Below are 19,474 nucleotides of genomic sequence, written 5' to 3' on the forward strand. Positions count from 1 at the left end.
TATGACTCCTGGATCACAGAATGGTTTGGCTTGGAAGGGACCTTAAAGCTCATCTAGTTCCAACCCCCTGCCATGGGCAGGGACACCTTCAACAGACCAGGTTGCTCCAAGCCCCGTCCAACCTGGCCTTGAACACTGCCAGGGATGGGGCAGCCACAGCTTCTCTGGGCAACCTGTGCCAGGGCCTCACCACCCTCACAGGGAACAACTTCTTCCGAAGATCTCACCTAAATCTCCTCTCTGTCAGTTTAAAGCCGTTCCCCCTTGTCCTGTCCCTACAGGCCTTTGTCAAATGCCCCTCTCCAGCTTTCCTTTCAGCCCCTTTACACACTGGAAGGTCTCCCTACAGCCTTCTCATCTCCATGCTGAACAAGCCCAGCTCGCTCTGCCTGTAGTTATACCAACTATAGCTGTGCCTCCCTATTATTCATATACATTTTGTAATATAAATACATATCTATATATCTCTCTCTCCCCATACATAGAGATGAAGATACGCATCTATTTGCCACTTTCCACAAACAATTTTAGAATTAAGGAAAACCTTTTTCATTTTAAGATAAGAACTTAGGGCTTATTATAATGCTGTAAAATAAAATCTGCTAGCACAAGCCACAAAAAGAAAAAAAAAGAAAAAGAAAAAAAAAAAAGTGATTCACTGGGGAAGTTCCATGATGTGCAGGACAATGGGTCTTAAATCAAAGGCATACATTATCATGACTAAGCTGACAGATCTGCACTGCAATGCAGAAAGCCAAGCAATATTCCAACATCTGCACTGTGCAGAGATAGACAGTTAGGTACAGTTTCCCAAAATGAAGAAAGGACTCCCCGAGCTCTTACCTGTTACCTGTGCAACAACTGCTTGGGAAATTCTCCGATTGGCTAGGAAGGCTTTGATTTCCTCCTTTATCACGCTGCTGTCCCTCCTACCAAAACAAAAAAACCAAAAGAACACACAAAAAGACAGACAGACCAAAGTGCACTTTGGAGATGCAAAATGGCTTTATTTCCTTTATTTAGGGGACAAGGAGAGGGGAAGGCAGGCATTAAAATAGTCAAAGTGCCTCACCGGTGGACACTTCTTTTAACAAGTGTCACGTTTGATCAAAGTACCCTAGCAGGAGAATGGATGACTCATGTCCTATATAATTCATATTAGGTGCAGCACTGCCATATGGAATGTACAAAGTTTCATTATACAGGGATGAATAAATCTCACATACCAGCATAAAAACCTCAGTCATAAAAATGAGGCACAAAAATAAAATATAAAGGATAGCAGGGTCTGCCTGGTTAGCTGCACAAATGGATACACATACACAAATCTCCTCAAACCTTTCAAGGAAAAGACTCAAAGGAGAAAAGATTTTGCAACCTCGATCCCCCCCCCCCCCCACTTCCTTAGTCCACAGCTTGCACTGAATGAACAAGTGCCAGTTATTTAAAGCCTTTATATGATTTTTATAAGGTGTGCAAAGATAGTTCAGAAGGGACTAAAACTGTGCTAAAAAAAAATAAAATCTGTAGGTTGCAGAGGGACTGTGATATGCAGAAAATTTTAACTGCAGTAAACACATACTTTTCTCTCCTCTTCCTCTCTCCCTTCCTCAGAAGGGCAGACAATTAAAACCAGACTTTACTATTTGGTAGTTTGCCTTCCCCTTCTCCCCTCCTGCCTCAGCAGCATTCAAGGCAGATTCAAGCTTGCAAATGTAAATGCAAAATAAATGCTATGTTGTGAGCTCATTTTTAGTTCTGTACCCAATGCTCATCTTTGTATGCCTGCAAATAAAAGCAGTTTCCATTTAAATAAGCATTAAAAGCATAACCTGAAACTTATTGCATAGGAACCCAAAACTCAAAGGAATGATTAAACTTCAGCAATGAGAACTCCTGCACACTGCTAAACCCACCACCTTCCTGCATTACTCCATTATCCTGCAGCCGATAGTACATGAGGTTGATCAGCTTTTCATACTCCTTATCTCTAATACTCTCCTCCAAAAGCCACACTTTCACCCTAAGTCTCCAAACTAGTTCAAACATATTTTTATCCTGGAGCTTATGGACCCTAGATCTCTCACAGGTACTTCATAAATGTTGCAATTTTTTTTTTTGGGGGGGGGGGGGGGAGGGGAGGGAAAGACATTCCAAGACTATGACCAGAACCGTTTTGAGACATTTGGCTTTTCCTCTTATTTCTTTTTGCTATCAAGCCCACTGACTCTGACCTTCATCCTCACTAGTGTAATCCCCTCCTTTCATCTTTGCTGTAATGCTGAAAAGGAAGCCACTAAAAGTAAAGGAAGGTCAGTCTGGGAAGAAAAAAAAAAACCCAACCCACTGGCTCTCAGTGAAGACTTCTGCTTCTTCTTCATTATTTGTATTTTCCTATGCCAACCTGAAGACTGTGGAAATCCCAGAGAGAGTCAGCCCTGCCACAAACTCTAAACATATAACATAACATGCTCTGCAGATCCCACTGGAAAGCATTAGTCAAGCAGATTCTCTACTCGCCCTATATATGGAAGGAAATACAACTGGTATGAAGTAGTGGAGGAGGAGTCATGTGAATTGACACTGTCAGAAGTCTCCTGAATACAAGGAGAGTGAAAATTAGTGCACTAACATTAATTTCAATTTTTGGTACAGATATTTCAACAGTAAAACAGACTGGGATACCCACACATGGCCAGGGCTTCTCTACACAAGACTAAGAGGCAGGTGAGAGGTACTGAGATAGTGACCATTATGGAACTAGCAGGGGAATAGCTGTCTAAAGCCGTTTCTGCTTTCTTGGTAATACCTATCTCTACTGAGCAGCCCTCCAACATGCAGATTTCTTCTGGCGGACCTCTCACTCTGACCTTCCAAACTTTTTACAAAGACTTCTACTAACCTCATCAGTTCCTCCACTTTGTCATCAATGTCCAAGTCCTCTTCAGAAGCTTCAAAACTGTATGACCTTTGAGCCAAGCTGTTTGCAAGTGGGTAGCGCGTAGGTGACATCTTCCCGTTGAATGCAGACAACCTCTCGTTACTCTCCCTCCCGTTCTGATTAGTAGTGCAAGGCTGTGGGGAGGTATCGTAACTGTTGCTCGGTGATGGGGACATCCCAGAATGCTGGGTCTGTGTTGAAGCTGTGGCTGTAGAGGAAGATGCTGGGACATTGTTGGTACTGTTGCTGTAGGAACCACCTCCATAGCTAGACCTTCTTCCAAATTTGTCACTATGCTCTTGATCAAGACGATCCAAGGTTTCCAGCGCGTGGAGAATTTCATGTCTGGTCATTCCGGTACGTCTCAGGCGCTGAAGCAGGTCTATCTGCTCTATGGTAAATCTTGGTTCGTCTGTGTAGTGAGACATGGTTTCCAGCAGACTAAAACAAGGTAAAATGTAAAAGCAAATAATTCAGTTCAATAGTTCTCTGTGGTACATGAAAGTACCTTACATGCTGGAAAGATCAATTCTGGTCCAAAACTTTAAGTCACACACATGATAGAACTGGCAGCTCAATAGTCCACCTCCAAACAAGCTCAGCAGGCAACCTCCCACGAATGCTAGCAACCTCCCACGAATGCTAGTCCCACTATGTAGCAAAAGGGCTTATTTTCTTTGAAGTGCTCAAACAGCAATTCTCTCTTCTAGCATTCCCTACACCTTCTAGAATAGTACCCTTTTGCTTTTGATAAACCGCTGCTACAGACAGACAGTGGTTGCTCAGCAATTAAGGCTGTAACTTGATTTCAGACAAAATATTGTCCACTGCTAAGTATCCACCAGTCAGAAGACTCCAAACCTGTTAGTTCAAGGTTGAGGTTTTTTGGAGAAGTTTTAACCAGTTATGATGTGAGTTTTATGAATCTCTTTCAAATCTTAAGTGCGAGGAGTTCAAGCTGCCCTAACTTTGTTGCTACCTTGAAAAAAAGAAGATAAAAAACACATTTAGCGGAAATTATAGTGGCCTGTAGGACCAAAGTTGATTTGACTGAAGTCCCGTATCTGAAGTTTGATTTCTGAAGTCTGTAACTTTTGAACCTGCAATGTTGTCACAGATCACCGGCCCTAACAAGGAAAGTGCAGCACATCCAATTATTACTGAGCTTTCATTTAAAGAAATAAGTCTACAGCCTTTTCCCCTCCAAAGGCACGCTTCTCATGTAACTCAAGCATCATGGTGGCTCATCAAAAGCATTTTTAACTCCTAAACTTCCCAAAGTGCCAGAACAATGAACATGTATTTGCTGCAAAGGCCAGAAATGGAACTGGAAAAAAAAAAAATCACAACATGCTCCTTTAGTCTCTTTTCCTTCCTAGGTCTCCTCGCTACACATCCAAATGGCATACAAATGACAAGATCACCTCCTTCAGAACTCAAGATTTTGAGAAGGAATGGCAGATGGAGGGCAGACAGAACTTGGCAAAGAGATCAAGGCATTTTCCATTTTCCATCCTTCTTGTGAATCTTCTTATGAGTCAATGCTTTATTACAACTCCTGCAGGAGAGCAGGGTGAAGAGATTACTCAAACTCCAGGAGACATGACAGAGCTAACGTACAATCCCTACAAGTGAGAGCAGACAAACAGCAGCCTCAGGAAAGTCAAGCAAGAATTCCAAGAACCCAATGAAAACAGAAAGAGGGATGATGGCTGTCTCAATTATGCCAGACCTTCCAGACACAGGGCTGCCTATTTCTCTCCACAAATTTTGAAGATCACATCTCATTTCCACTTCTGCACTGGCACAGAGAAGCCCCCAACGGAAGCCACAGAGTGACAATTTTTCAACTGCTACATTTAGTCTTTTTTAAGATACATGAATTGCAGTAAACAAAGTCTGTAGGTTTTTGGTGTGTAGCAAGAGAATCTCTTCAGAGGAGTAACCTCTCACTACACAGACCTGACGAGGCAATGGGAACAGGTCCATCCTTGAGTCAGAGGGTACAGCCATGTCAATGCTAGGAAATGAAATAGTGCCCAGGAAGAGGCACCGCAGCATCTACATGCAGTCATCTGCAGCATTATTAAATCGCTGCAGCTGTTTCTGGCAGTTTTGGATCAGCACAACCAGTGCACTTCCAACCAGTTCACAGGCTTTTTTCAAGACTTTGCGTGGAGCAGAAACCACAAACCCTCTCTGGATGCAGTCATTCAGCTTCAATGCTAGGCGGGTCTGGTAGTATGGAGGTGGCCAAGTGACCTCGAGGTTGAAGAACAGCACTGAGAACTGGCTTGCTTAGTAGAGCTGTAGCTAAAGGGTAGCTATACAAAGTGCTACAAAGCCAGGATGCATAAACCCACAAAAATGGCATCTGCAGCCTGGAAAATACAGAAATGAGAAAAAGCTCCTGTCCTTGGCCTCATCAAGCAACTACTGAGCCCTTTTAATTGTTTCAAGTGTGGACATTGGAGAAAGAAGCAGGAGGACAACACAAGGGGATGACTCCCATCCAAGAAAATGACTGTGAGAAGACAGACGGACTACAGCCATATAAGTGCTTCAGTCCAACCGGAATGCGCTGTCCTTTGGACAATTGATTACTGAAAATGTACAAGCCATTTTAAATTTTAAAAGACGAGCACCCAGATTATTCTACTAAAAGGAGGACACAGCAGCCAATGCAGGAGTAGACTAGCGACTGACTGGAATTGTAACAACTAAAATTTGGAAGTCATATCTCAGACTGAGACGTTCAGAGCTTGACAAGGAGCATTTGGAAACAGACACTGTGTTCTAGGTTTGGCCTCTGCGTCAGGGGAGGCAGGGCTGCTCAGTGCTTTTCTCCAAGCTTTGTGAGAAGTGCCACAGTGACTTACTGACTCACATCACAAACTTCAGTACAGCCTGAAAGCCCCCAATGTCACCTCTGAGTAGTATGGTTTTCAGATAGAAAATCTCTTCTTAAACATCTGGCCTTGAGATGGTTTTCACTAGATATGCCAGCTTGCCTTTCCTTAAAGATAAGCCCATTTGGGGCATTTCTTACCTGTATTTCTAATGCTGCCATTTCCTGGATCATTTATGTGTCAACACCAAGTTTCATGTGCTCAAGTACTTTGTTGAACTGGAGAATTTAATGAACAAGAACCTCCATCCGGAATTACCTCTACTCAAAATTCCTATTTTACTGACTCTTTGAAGTTTAATACTAAAACATACTTTAGACTGTCTAGGTTAATCTCCCATTTGTCACAGACCTAAAAACCCAAAACTTTTGTCCTTCTAGCCCGAGAACTGAAAAACTAGCATCTGACAAAAGCATGACTTTTCAGGTAGCTTCAAAAATGCCACATAACAGAGAACTTGCCATTTCTTGCAGCAGTTTGTTGCCATGGCCAGTCATTCCTTTTAAAATTTAGGTGTGATTCCTAATTTGCCTAAAATGTCAGGGCTGTGCTTCTAGATCTGGGTTGTCAGGCCAAATTAATCTCCTTTAGTGAATTACATGTAATCCTTTAGTGAATCCTAAGTATCCTTTAGTAAATTACTAGCGAATTACATATAATGAACTGCAGTGTTCTTAGATGAAAGAGAAATAGTTGACCTATTGGGAGGCCAGATCTACCGGAGGCTGGTGGAGCTGGTCTGACAAAGAAGGGGAAGAGCTGTTTTGGTAGGAGGCTTGCCAGGCTGGTCAGGAAAGCTTTAAACTAGATGTGTTGGGGGAGGGGAGCATTGATCCATCCCAACATTCCTGGTCAGTTGCCAGCACCTGTAATAAGTGCTTGGAGCAATGCAGAGATGTTCCAGCTGCCCCAGCCATTGAGTCGGCTTCATTTGGAGCTCGGCTAAGGTGCCTCTATACAAATGCCCGTAGTATGGGGAACAAGCAAGAGGAATTAGAGATGTGTGCAAGGCTACGGGAATATGATGTCATTGGTATCACAGAAACATGGTGGGATGGCTCCTATGACTGGAATGTCGGAATGGAAGGTTACAGGCTGTTTAGAAAAGACAGGCCAGGCAGACAGGGAGGGGGCGTTGCTATCTATGTCAGTGATAGGCTAGAGAGTATGGAACTCTGTCTGGGGATGGGTGATGAGGTAACAGAGTGTTTGTGGGTCAGGATCAAAGGGAAAACAGCAACGGGGGACATTACGGTGGGGATCTGTTACAGGCCGCCTGATCAAGAGGACTCTGTGGATGAAGCGCTCTGCAGACAGATAGGAGCAGCCTCACGCTCGCAGGCCCTGGTCCTCATGGGGGACTTCAACCATCCTGACATCTGTTGGAGGGACGGTACGGCCCGGCACAAGCAATCCAGGAGGTTCCTCGAGTGTGTGGAAGACAACTTCCTCTTTCAAGCAGTAGAGGAGCCGACGAGGAGAGGTGCCATGCTGGACCTTGTGCTCACCAACAGGGAGGGACTGGTTGGAAATGTAACGCTCCAGGGCAGCCTTGGCTCTAGTGATCACGAGATGGTTGAGTTTGAGATCCTCAGGACGGTGAGAAGAGCGTGCAGCAAGCTCACTGCCCTGGACTTCAAGAAAGCAGACTTTGGCCTCTTCAGGAGCCTCCTTAGTAAGGTTTCATGGGATACAGTCCTAGAGGGCAGGGGGGCCCAAGACTGCTGGTCGGTATTCAAGGATCACCTGCTACGTGCTCAAGAGTGTTGCATCCCGACTAGAAGAAAGTGCAGCAGGAGGGCCAGGAGACCTCCATGGATGGACAAGGAGCTGCTGAGGAAACTTAGAGGGAAAAAAGAAGCTTATAGAAGGTGGAAGCAAGGACAGGCGGCCTGGGAAGAATACAGGAGCATTGCCCGAGAAGCTAGGGACCAGGTTAGGAAAGCTAAGGCCCAGCTAGAATTAAGTTTGGCAAGGGATGTAAAAGATAACAGGAAAGGATTCTATAGATACGTAGCAAATAAAAGACAGGCTAGGGACAATGTAGGCCCTCTCCAGAAGCTATCAGGAGAACTGGCTACCATGGATTTGGAGAAGGCTGAGGTTCTTAATGACTTCTTTGCCTCAGTCTTCACCAGCAAATGCTCTGACCACACAACCCAAGTCTTGGAAAGCAAATGCAGGGACTGTGAAAACGAAGACCTTAGACCCACTATAGGAGAGGATCAGGTTCGAGACCATCTTAAGAACCTAAACGTGCACAAGTCCATGGGACCTGATGAAATCCATCCACGGGTCCTGAAGGAGCTGGCGAATGAAGTTGCTAAACCACTGTCCATCATATTCGAAAAATCCTGGCAGTCAGGTGAAGTTCCCGATGACTGGAAGAAGGGAAATATAACCCCCATTTTCAAGAAGGGGAAGGTGGAAGACCCGGGGAACTACAGACCAGTCAGTCTCACCTCTGTGCCTGGCAAAATCTTGGAACAGTTTCTCCTGGAAAACATGCTAAGGCACATGAAAAACAACGAGGTGGTCGGTGACAGCCAACATGGCTTCACTAAGGGGAAATCCTGCCTGACCAATTTGGTGGCCTTCTATGATGGAGCCACGGAACTGATGGACAGCGGCAGAGCAGTTGATGTCATCTACCTGGACTTGTGCAAAGCATTCGACACTGTCCCACATGACATCCTTGTCTCTAAATTGGAGAGACATCAATTTGATAGATGGACCACTCGGTGGATAAAAAACTGGCTTGATGGCCGCACGCAAAGAGTTGTGGTAAATGGCTCGATGTCCAGTTGGAAACCTGTAACGAGTGGTGTCCCTCAGGGATCGGTGTTGGGACCGGTCCTGTTCAACATCTTTGTCGGTGACATGGACAGTGGGATTGAGTGCGCCCTCAGCAAGTTTGCCGATGACACCAAGCTGTGTGGTTCGGTTGATATGCTGGAGGGAAGGGATGCCATCCAGAGGGACCTTGACACGCTTGTGAGGTGGGCCGATGCCAACCTCATGAAGTTTAACCAAGCCAAGTGCAAGGTCCTACACCTGGGTTGGGGCAACCCCAGGCACTGCTACAGGCTGGGCAGAGAAGAGATTCAGAGCAGCCCTGCAGAAAAGGACTTGGGGGTGTTGGTTGACGAGAAGCTTAACATGAGCCGGCAGTGTGCGCTGGCAGCCCAGAAAGCCAACCGTATCCTGGGCTGCATCAAAAGAAGCGTGACCAGCAGGTCGAAGGAGGTGATCCTGCCCCTCTGCTCTGCTCTTGTGAGACCCCACTTGGAGTACTGCGTACAGTTCTGGTGTCCTCAACATAAAAAGGACATGGAGCTGTTGGAGCGAGTCCAGAGGAGGGCCACGAGGATGATAAGAGGGCTGGAGCACCTCCCATATGAAGACAGGCTGAGAAAGTTGGGGTTGTTCAGCCTGGAGAAGAGAAGGCTGCGTGGTGACCTCATAGCAGCCTTCCAGTATCTGAAGGGGGTCTACAAGGATGCTGGGGAGGGACTCTTCCTTAGGGACTGTAGTGGTAGGACAAGGGGTAATGGGTTCAAATTTAAACAGAGGAAGTTTAGATTAGATATAAGGAAGAAGTTCTTTACAGTGAGGGTGGTGAAGCACTGGAATGGGTTGCCCAGGGAGGTTGTGGATGCTCCATCCCTGGCAGTGTTCAAGGCCAGGTTGGACAGAGCCTTGAGCCACATGGTTTAGGGCAAGGTGTCCCTGCCCATGGCAGGGGGGTTGGAACTAGATGATCTTAAGGTCCTTTCCAACCCTTACGATTCTATGATTCTATTCTATGACCTGGTTCAGGGCAATCCCAGGCACAGCTACAGGTTGGGTGGAGAAGTGATTCAGAGCAGCCCTGCGGAGAACGACTTGGGGATGTTGGTTGATGACAAACTGAAGATGAGCCGGCTTCAGTGTGCACTCGCATCCCAGAAAGCCAACCGTATCCTGGGCTCCATCAGGAACAGCATGACCAGCAGGCAGAAGGAGGTGATCCTGCCCCTCTACTCTGCTCTCCTGAGACCTCACTTGGAGTACTGTGTACAGTTCTGGTGTCCTCAACACAAGAAGGACATGGAGCTGTTGGAGCGAGTCCAGAGGAGGGCTGCGAGGATGATCAGGAGTCTGGAGCACCTCCGATATGAAGACAGGCTGAGAAAGTTGGGGTTGTTCAGCCTGGAGAAGAGAAGGCTATGTGGAGACCTCGTAGCAGTCTTCCAATATCTGAAGGGGGCTTACAAGGATACCAGAGAGGGACTCTTCACAGGGACAGTAGTGATAGGACAAAGGGTATCGGGTTCAGACTTAAACAGGGGAAGTTCAGGTTAGATGAAAGGAAGAAGTTCTTTACTGTGAGGGTGGTGAGGCACTGGAACAGGTTGCCCAAAGAAGTGGTAAATGCTCCATGCCTGTCAGTGTTCAAGGCCAGGTTGGACAGAGCCTTGGGTGACATGCTCTAGTGTGAGGCGTCCCTGTCCATGGCAGGGGTGTTGGAGCTGGATGATCTTAAAAGTCCTTTCCAACCCTAACCATTCTATAATTCTATGACCTGTTGTAGGCTGCTGTATGTGAGGAAAGTGGTCTGGCCTCCAACTTGTCTCACTTCAATGCAGCAGGAATATGCTGTGCATGTGCAGTAATTGTACAGGGATGCAAGGGCTGCTGGACAAGGCCATCCTCTGCTGTAAGGATAAGATATTCAACTTGTGTTCTGCAGAGTCCTCTTAATCTGTGGACTTCTTCTAAGAGGCTTGCAGAAAGTAATCTAAGAGTAGCAAACCTACTGTCAAATTAAACCCATCACACTATGTCAACACAAGCATTGGAAAAATGTGGTAATTTAAAAAAACAAAGCAAACCAAACCAAAATCAATGGTCTGCCAGTTTGTCCATGCAAAATATTCTTCTACCCCTCCAACCCTTTAAAAAAACTTCTGCATAATTTTTCAAATGCTTAAAAGTTAAGAACACCAAAATCAGATACAGTATCTCACTGCTAGTCTAACTAATGTCATATACAGATGTAAAAACTGCCTTGCTTATATTTACATACACAGCATATATTGCATCTGACATACTTCTCTTTGGTCTTCTTGATTTTGAACTCTTATTCATATTTTCGGGTACTTCTCTACACAACCATGAGACCTAGAAACAATGCTTCTGAGTGAGTTTTATGTATTGAAAACTGCAGGAAGCGGGAATTTGCCATTAAAAACCCAAAACAAATATTGCAAAACGTGGTATTACTGAACATGTTCCAACATTGCCAACTATCTTTTTAATGAATAACTACAGTAATATTATTTAGAAACGTTATTCTAGCAGGGCTGCAGTTATTTTCTCTTTGCAAAATATTTGAATAAACTTACCCTACTTAAAGATCAATTTGCAAAGCAGTTAAGTAAATCAGCCATTTTAGAATCATTGTAATTTCACTCACCTCGTTAATTAGTGGATATTCTCCTCTACTTCATCCCCCCCATATTGCTGTAAGAGCCTCTTATCCTCCTGAACTCCTCTGGCTAGCTATAATTCAATTTGCTTCCCCCCTCTTCTTCTTTATGAAATACAATCAACTGCAAAGGTAACAAGAAGTAAAAAAAGACAGAGGCAAGCAGAATGATTGGGGGCGTGCAGTAGAAAATAAAGATGGCAAATACTTTTCCTGCGAACAAAGACTGTGGATCGACTGCTTTGCTGTAGTCAAACTGGCAAACTTTGCTGCCACAGTAGCAAAATATCCTCAACACTTGCAGATCTTAGCTTATAATCACATGCATCATCTCCTTATCAGTTAGAAAAACTCTCACCAGTATTGTCAAATTTCCTTGGGGAGATAACCGAAATAGAAAGCACAACCAAGGGAGAAATGTCGTGCATTTTTCTCCCTGAAATTTTGAAAGCAAGACCTCTAGAAAGTACTAATTAAGCTCAAATCTATAATTGACCAATTTTTTAACAACCGAATCTGGCCCTTAAAGTGGATCAAGTTTATTTAGATCCTGACAGAAAGAAAAAAAAAGAAGTAGCTTGAAGTATCAAATTTATTTATACTTTTTACATTCAGTTGGCAGACACACCCCAAGTAAGACAGACCCATTCCACTTCCTGTCTCTTGGTATCCATAAAGCATTAAAACTTCATGGTTTTGGCTCATCCAAAAGTAACCTGAGGTACCTGAATATCACACTGAAGGGAGAACTATAAGGAGCTAAATAAAAAAGAACTTATTTCCACCCCCCCAAATCCACAGATACAAAATAACAAGCAGGTCTCAACCAGCCAGATGCAGCATTGCTCTTTTTCACTTCTAACACCACTTTCCGGAGTCAAAGCTCTTTAGGAGCATAATTGCTCTCAATACCGTTGTTTTTCCTTGTCATATGACCAAGACTTAGTTAGTCTCTTTTTTGTATGAATTTCACCCTTTAAATATGGGGATCCCTTCCCCGCTTTGAAAGTACTGATCTTGAGTGGGGGTATGTGGCAAGGTAACAGGGGTGTTCTCTTACCTCCCTGCATCTCATAAAGAAAAGCAAGGAAAAACACAGCCCCCACAGATACAAGAATCATTTACCTGACACTAACTTTCTAGGTGCTGGAACACAGCAGAATAACTCCATAAAAACAGCTAGGAGCTAAGTCCATGTCCAATTGAACTTGCAGAAGTTCAAAGCAATTCAATTACCTATTTGGGAATAAGGCCAGACACCAGCTTTAACACCTGTAACACTTGAGAAAATGGCTCTGGACTCTTTAATGATCACAAGAAATCATTTTTTCCACTCTTTTACTCACTGTACACGAGTAGGAAGTACTCGAGCATCACTGAAGAGATCCTCTTCTGCTTCTCCAAATATCCATTAAAATTCACTGCTTTATCTAATAAGCTCTGCAACCAGTTGCACTTTTTGATAAAAGACCTATATTTGATATAATCTGCATAATATGGATGTGGGCTACAGCCGAAGTGTTCTGAACAGGATCCTGGTAATTGGTAATCTGATAAAGTCACATTAACTGTAGCAAACAGGATGGGGGGAGATGCCAACTTCCTTTGACATATGGCACATACTGCTGGTCCAGGGCTGGACCCTAACAGCACTACACTGTCCTGCCAGCAGGATCTCCAGAAGTTGTAATCTTCTCTTTGATAGCACCATCATTTTTTGCAACATAACATGTACTTTCCTGGTGTCACTGAACACAGTTTTGCCCTTCAGATGGAAGAGCAAAATTGCACAGTAAAGATGTAGCTTTTCAGCTGAAGGTGGTTATCCCAAAACACAGCAAAAAAAAATTACTTTCTACAACCAGTTAACTGAACCAAGTGTTTTAGCTATCACAAGTGTTTTTCTCACAGCTTGAACTCCTTTGCCTGCCAGTTGTTTTCCTGCGTGTATGTGCATACAGTACTAGTGAGCACTGCTATCTGAACAACTGTGGAGATGGATGTCCTCCAGCTGTGGTGGCTTTGCACACCCAGGGCACAGACCACGCGCTGGTGCAAGCATCCCTGGCCGGTATGACTGGGCTGCTATGTTTCCTTTCTACGTGAAGTCTCTGATCTAGACAGCGAGCAAAAATGGATATTAAGGATGGCACTGCTATTTCCAAAGGCAATATAATTTGCTTGTCAATTGGCCTGATACTCAACAACCTAATTCACATGAACTACAGCTCCGGATGCTTTCTATCAGAACCAGTGACTACAAAGAAACTCCACTTCCAGCTACCCAGTCTGTTATTTTTTTAACCATGCTTTATATTATGCAAGCTTGTTTCTCTCTCCACACATTTTCATGAGCTCCAAGGACCCAAGCAAAGTTTCATTCACTCCTCCTTCCTTTTCTACCTCTCTCCCACCATTACCCATCCCAAAGGATGCAGCTGGTTCTTACAAGATGCTCAAGAGAGGCACCTTCATGCTAAGCTATAGCTGTTCCACAAGCAGAATGGTTGATGTATACCACAAAGTAAACCAGGCATACCATGCACTCATGTTCAGAGGTAAAGACTGTGACCCATCAAGTGCAGCTCTAACGCACTACTGGAACCAAAGTGGGATGTTTACAGCATAACACTAGTCTTTTGAAATTCAAGTTTTGGCCTTTTCTGTTCTTATTGAACAAGTGCATCTCCTTTTATTCACAGCCAACTTAAATATTTCAGAAATGCCCAAAGGTTTGCACTATATTAAGCAAAGCTGCCTTCAAAACAGTAGTTGATGCTATGAATTCTGGGGCGCAACAGAGGATTAAGGATCTGACTCATCTGAGCCAACATTTATGCTCATCAGTTGCAACTCCAGTATTTTCAGTGGAGTTGTAGCAGTTTTCAAGAGAGAGAAAAAAAATCAGGCCTCAAGTGCTCATCATGTCAACGAACACAGAGCCATCCTTATCCATACGTTAGCATAATCATCTCCTGCAGTTGCATCTCTTAGTTCTGATTTTCAAAGAGGACTCTACTCCCATTCATCCTGATTCACAAACAAAATGTAATGCTTGTAATGACTGCTCTCATCCCAGGGAAACGAAAGCTTCATACTGCAGCAAGGAGTGAAATCAGTCTACAAGCTGATCTACTGAGGTTAAACGTCACCAGTTCTGTTTATGAATGCAAAACACTGTCTTATGAATGCAGAACACTGCCATACGCTTTCGATCAAAATGGTGACAATTAATAAGAGCAGCCTGAAACTTCTGAAAATAAATCCAACGTAATCAAATACTCACCGCTACACAAATTACAGAAGGCAAGCTGAGAGGAGAATATCAACATATCATTTCTTCAGGAGGCTTCAAGTTTCTCAGCTAGTTAAAGAGCCCCAAACCCAAATTCTCCTCTTCCACACAAACTGTTCTTCCACTCAGTCTTTGAAATTCTTTACTGCTGATAAAATATTTTTTACTGGATGCTGGCACACTGGCAGTAAGCAAACCCTAGCAGTTTTGCTGCCGATTCCACTTGTGAGTAACTTACTCTGCTTTATAGTATCTGCTTTACATCTTTGGGAAAGAGAGAGAGAACTTGAGATTGATCTTACAAGGCAAAAATATGTATATATAAATGCCAATTATTGTCATAATCCAAGTCTTACAAAAGGGACTGACCTCTGACTAAGCACAGGGCTGGGAGCCAGATACTTCTGAATTCTACTCAAGGCACAGACTGATTCACACTGACACCTTATCTGTCTAACCCTAACTTTCCCTGCTTCTAAAATCTGAGTTTCCTACTATTGTCGCAGTTCTACAGCAACGAGGCAGGAATTCAAACTCTGAGGCTGGATTCAAGGGCAGAATTAAGGATCAGAAGGACTAACAGAGAGAAAAGCTGTAGTGGCAGCTGAGTGCTGAACCAGGGACCGAAGCCCAAACCTGTGCCAAGAGCGAAGGAGGAGCTCTTCCATCTGGGAGCCGAAGACTAAACTTTGGATACATAAGCTCTGTAACAGAATCAGGGCAGGACTTGTGTGCACTTGAGTTATACAGCTAAGCAAATCACCAACACACCAAAATACTGTTGTTATCCCACACGAGGAAAACACAGTCATTGCAGCAATAAAACTGAGACATGGGTCTAACCTAGACACCTGACTGGCAAGTCACATTTTCAGCTGTCAAGGTTACGGGGTAGGTATACTGCAGTCTTCTGCCTTCTCAGTTCACTTCAGAGTTTAATCGCTCCTTTATTAAAACCCAGCACCTCAGAATTCTTCTCTATAAGCAGAAGCTAGCTGGAGTATCTAACTACTTGAACAAATCCTTCCATAGAATACCCCCAAAAGGCAGGAAACTAAAAGTATGCCGATTTTTGAGACCAAGAGCTCACAGAAAAAGCCTGGCCTTCAGACAAGTCAAAATTACTTGTTCAAAGTCACACAAGCATTCTGCAAGAAGGCAAACCAAGCACCTGGCCAGACTTTGAGGGTTTTCTCACCACACATACAGCCATCCTACAGGGTCCTTCTATAGCATCAGATATGACAAGGTGTAGGACAAGTTTCAAGCAATGCCATCACCAGGATTTCCCCCACCTCTTCCACACATAAAGAAAAAGAGGCATTCTGTTGTATTTCAGGCACAGTCTTTCTCCCTCGGGATCTATTACCACCAATAACAACCAACACACTTTCTTGAGAGGAATTTATTGCTTCAGAAAACTAAAATCCAAACCCAGAAAATAACTGAAACTTACCTACCTCTAATTTTGTGCTGAACTACAAAGCAATTTTTTTTTTTCCACTAGAAAAGAGTTTGCAAGTGTAGTTTTACTGGCACACAGTCTTAGGAAGACGGAGATTACACTTTGTGAACAACTCAGGAATAGATAACAGCAGGTCCTTGAAGAATATATATCATAATGGCAAAAACATGGGCTTTTGGCTATGTTTGCTTCCGTATTAAGAGTTCTATTTTATTTAAAAGCATTTCAAGAAGAAATACACATCCTAACTAATGCTCTTAAAGCAACAAACGTCTCTTTGTGCAGCCCAGACTGAACTAGGTAAATTTCCTCTTGCTTGACATAGAGAAGACCCAGCCTATATTCTTAGGGCAAGTCCAAATCCTGATCAGAGGAGAAGAACACCTGAAGATGCAAGTGAGATGGTGAACCACCCTATGACCTGCTCTTCAGCTCTCCTGCATAGCTCCAGGGCTTGGTGGAAATCACCAGACCAGTTCAGCTCACTAACCCAGGAGGAAATCAGTCAACCAAACCACCAACCCACTCATAGCTAATATCTGTCTAGGTTAGCAAGCTGAATGAGCTTAGAGAAGGCTCTGATGATTGCTATTACCAACTCAACAGATGAGGGCAAGCCAATTTGGCCAAAAGCGTAAGTAGGCACAAGAGGCACATGCGCAACAAGATCGCTTTCAGGTTCCTTTCAGAATGGTTTAGCTGCTTGTGAAATCACAAATTCATTCATCCGGTTTATCTTGAGTAAAAGTAAGGGCTCAGACAAGATACTATTTCAGTTAGGGAAGCTTAAAACAACTATTTACACAATACCTTGTCACTGAAGACAAAAAGAGCAAATTAGCCGAGTCCTCTTTCACCCAAGTTTAATTAATGAGTTTCGTGTCACATTTCAAGGAAGCTGGACAAAAGTTAACACAGCTCAGCCAGGCAATGACTTTCTAAGCCACTGTAACTCCACTGTCTTCATCAGCATGTGCCAACTTCAGTATCGTTCACATACTTGTTCCTTTTTTTCCGTTGTTTTTCCTAAACGATGACAGGGCTTCGATCTAGTCCTTTTTCATCTGCATTACTCACACTGATTTTCTTTCCACTCAGCAGGCTTTTACTCACTCCCAAGACAGCTCTGTCGCTGCTGGCAGTTAGATTCATAAACCAGCCTGATAACTTAGGTAAACTTTAAGTGATTATGTTGAAACTGTTTAGTTCTATCAGAAATTGTATTTTGAGAGATAGCTTGAAACATGCAACACAAATACTGATGGCCATATTAACACTCACTATTAACACATAGTAATTGATCAATACTGCCATAAGCCTGTGAAGTGCCAGTAATTATGGAGAACCCAACAGAGATTTACTTTCACTGGCTACAGAAGGACTGATTTTCAGATAAATGACTAATTTTTGTGAGACCAAAATCAAGAGTCTTGTGTTCACACCATGCTTCAAATTCCTCTCAAGTACTGACTCTCATTCAACTGCGGATAAAAATTAAGCAGGTGAAATGGCAACTGCAGCCAGCTGCCTACTTTGCTCTTCTGACAGAGGATGCTTCCCTTTGGTAGAAATAACCAAACTACTCTCTAACCATGGTAGTTTGAAAACTGTTCAACTTTAATCTTATTCAGTATTTAAGTTAAAACTTACTTTATTTTTTTTTTCTCTTAAAAGGCTCTGTTTTCTTCTTTCCCCTTCTGAAAGCACGACACCTGCTTACCCATTTTCAAAGATATCTATGGTTTAATCTGGAAACTTTATAACTAAGAGTATCATCTTGGCCCATTTCCTCTAATTTAATACTCTCTAATCCCCTCCAAAGAGGTTCACCCCAGCTTTCACTCAGTCAAAAATCATTCACCTATACTTCTATTGCATTCTTGATGACTGTATTAACTGCACATATACTGGAATAAATTGAAAAAGCTGCTACTTCTTGGATGGGAGGGTGGAAGCTGATTAATAGGGCAGAAAATGTACAGGGGCAGAACATGACTGAAATCTAGCTAAAACACGGGAATTAAAACTATATAACTCACACTTTGGAAATTTATGTTAAAAGTCTGATCCACAGTTAAAGCTGACACACTGTCCTTGTGCTCACACAAAGTACAGAGTAGCTCTAAGAACACTGCAATCTCTGAATTACCAGTGTAATAAAGATGAACAGGGCAATGCAGCCTTACCTCCAGACTTCTTTCCTGCTATGAGCTAGATCTTTACAATTTCAAGTGGTGATTTTAATACTGAAATCCAACATATTTCCAGCTAAAAGAAAGCAGAGGAGGTGGCTCAGCAGGCTGGCAACAAAGTAGGAAACCACTAGTTTTGAATAGAAGACTAGGCCACCAGCAGTAGAAAATAACTAACTAATGGTTGTATCAAGAAGGCTTTTTGAAATACACTGGTAATTTAGTTTCCAACCCAAAACCCCTGGCAGTCGTTACTTTTCACTGTGAGTCCCCCTACAGAAGTCTGTGAGTGCACTGCCACTTGTACTGTGACTGTCCATGTGCTGGATCATCCTTGTAATAATCCATCTGGGAAAATTTGTCTGCATTCCACAGCAGTCCAGTTTCTTGCTATTTGTTCTGTAGACAGGATTTCTCTTTCCAACTCAGTGTGACAGAAGGTACAATCAGAAGTCAAGAGGTCAAAGTATCTCAAGAATCTGATTGCCAGTGGACAAGCATTTGGTCATATCTTTAAAACAGGAATGAGAAACAATGATATAGGACTGGCCAGTGAGAGATGGATGACAGCACAGTACAGGTCAAGGCTTTCCTTTAAGCCTGACAAGCTTCAAATTTTGAATTCATTTGCTTGTTTATTGAAGAAACAGCATGGATACCAATTACATTGAAGATTCATGACAGAAGTCATTTGGAAGAACAAATTAATAGGCTCAAATTCAAGGAAGAGATTTGGACAACTTAAGTTCGTACTGGGATTCCAGACACTGCAGGAGTTGCTTGGATCAACTCATTCAATTCTAGTGTTAGGTTAGGTGCCGCAGGTTTTCTGCCTTTGCTATATAATACTACGTTAATGGTGTACTAATCGCTTTTCACCAAGTCTGTAGTGGTGCTAAACTCTCTTGCACAGCTCTGGTATCCCTGTAGTATTTCAGTAGATGTATGGAGACCTCTCTTTTAACAGTAACTTTTCAGTGATCAAGCCTAAATTTCTAAGAACTGCATGATTTTCCCTTTCTTTCAGTGACAGAAAAGTAGAAAAAACACATCAGCCAGACCAAGTGAGGAATTAAATGCTCCTGTTCTCTGGTTCAAATGTCTAAAAATACCAAATCAGTGGAACCCTCCAATTTAGCCAACTGTTGATAATCCAACTGTTGATAATGCAACCATTTCTCTGCTCTTTTTAGACAAATTAA

General features: G+C 43.2%; 1 protein-coding gene across 18 annotated transcripts in view; it reads right to left on the reverse strand.

The window, feature by feature from the left end:
* The window catches only part of HMBOX1 (homeobox containing 1), a 125,390-nt gene that overhangs the window by 56,594 nt on the left and 49,322 nt on the right, over positions 1 to 19,474 (reverse strand). For 15 of the 18 annotated variants that reach the window (XR_003992077.1, XM_030490958.1, XM_030490949.1 and 12 more), the window contains 2 exons: positions 2,903 to 3,382; positions 844 to 929 (listed from right to left, as the gene is read on the reverse strand). Coding sequence is in view for 17 of the 18 variants with exons in the window: in XM_030490958.1 (XP_030346818.1) it covers positions 844 to 929; positions 2,903 to 3,382 (566 nt within the window). In the remaining variant the exon portion in view is untranslated. Of the gene's footprint in view, positions 1 to 843; positions 930 to 2,902; positions 3,383 to 11,308; positions 11,445 to 18,266; positions 18,349 to 19,474 lie in introns of all 18 variants that reach the window. The other 3 variants (XM_030490953.1, XM_030490952.1, XM_030490954.1) reach the window with 3 other exon arrangements.

The sequence above is a fragment of the Strigops habroptila genome, chromosome 6 (assembly GCF_004027225.2).
Source record: "Strigops habroptila isolate Jane chromosome 6, bStrHab1.2.pri, whole genome shotgun sequence".
In the NCBI taxonomy this organism is placed as follows: domain Eukaryota; kingdom Metazoa; phylum Chordata; class Aves; order Psittaciformes; family Psittacidae; genus Strigops; species Strigops habroptila.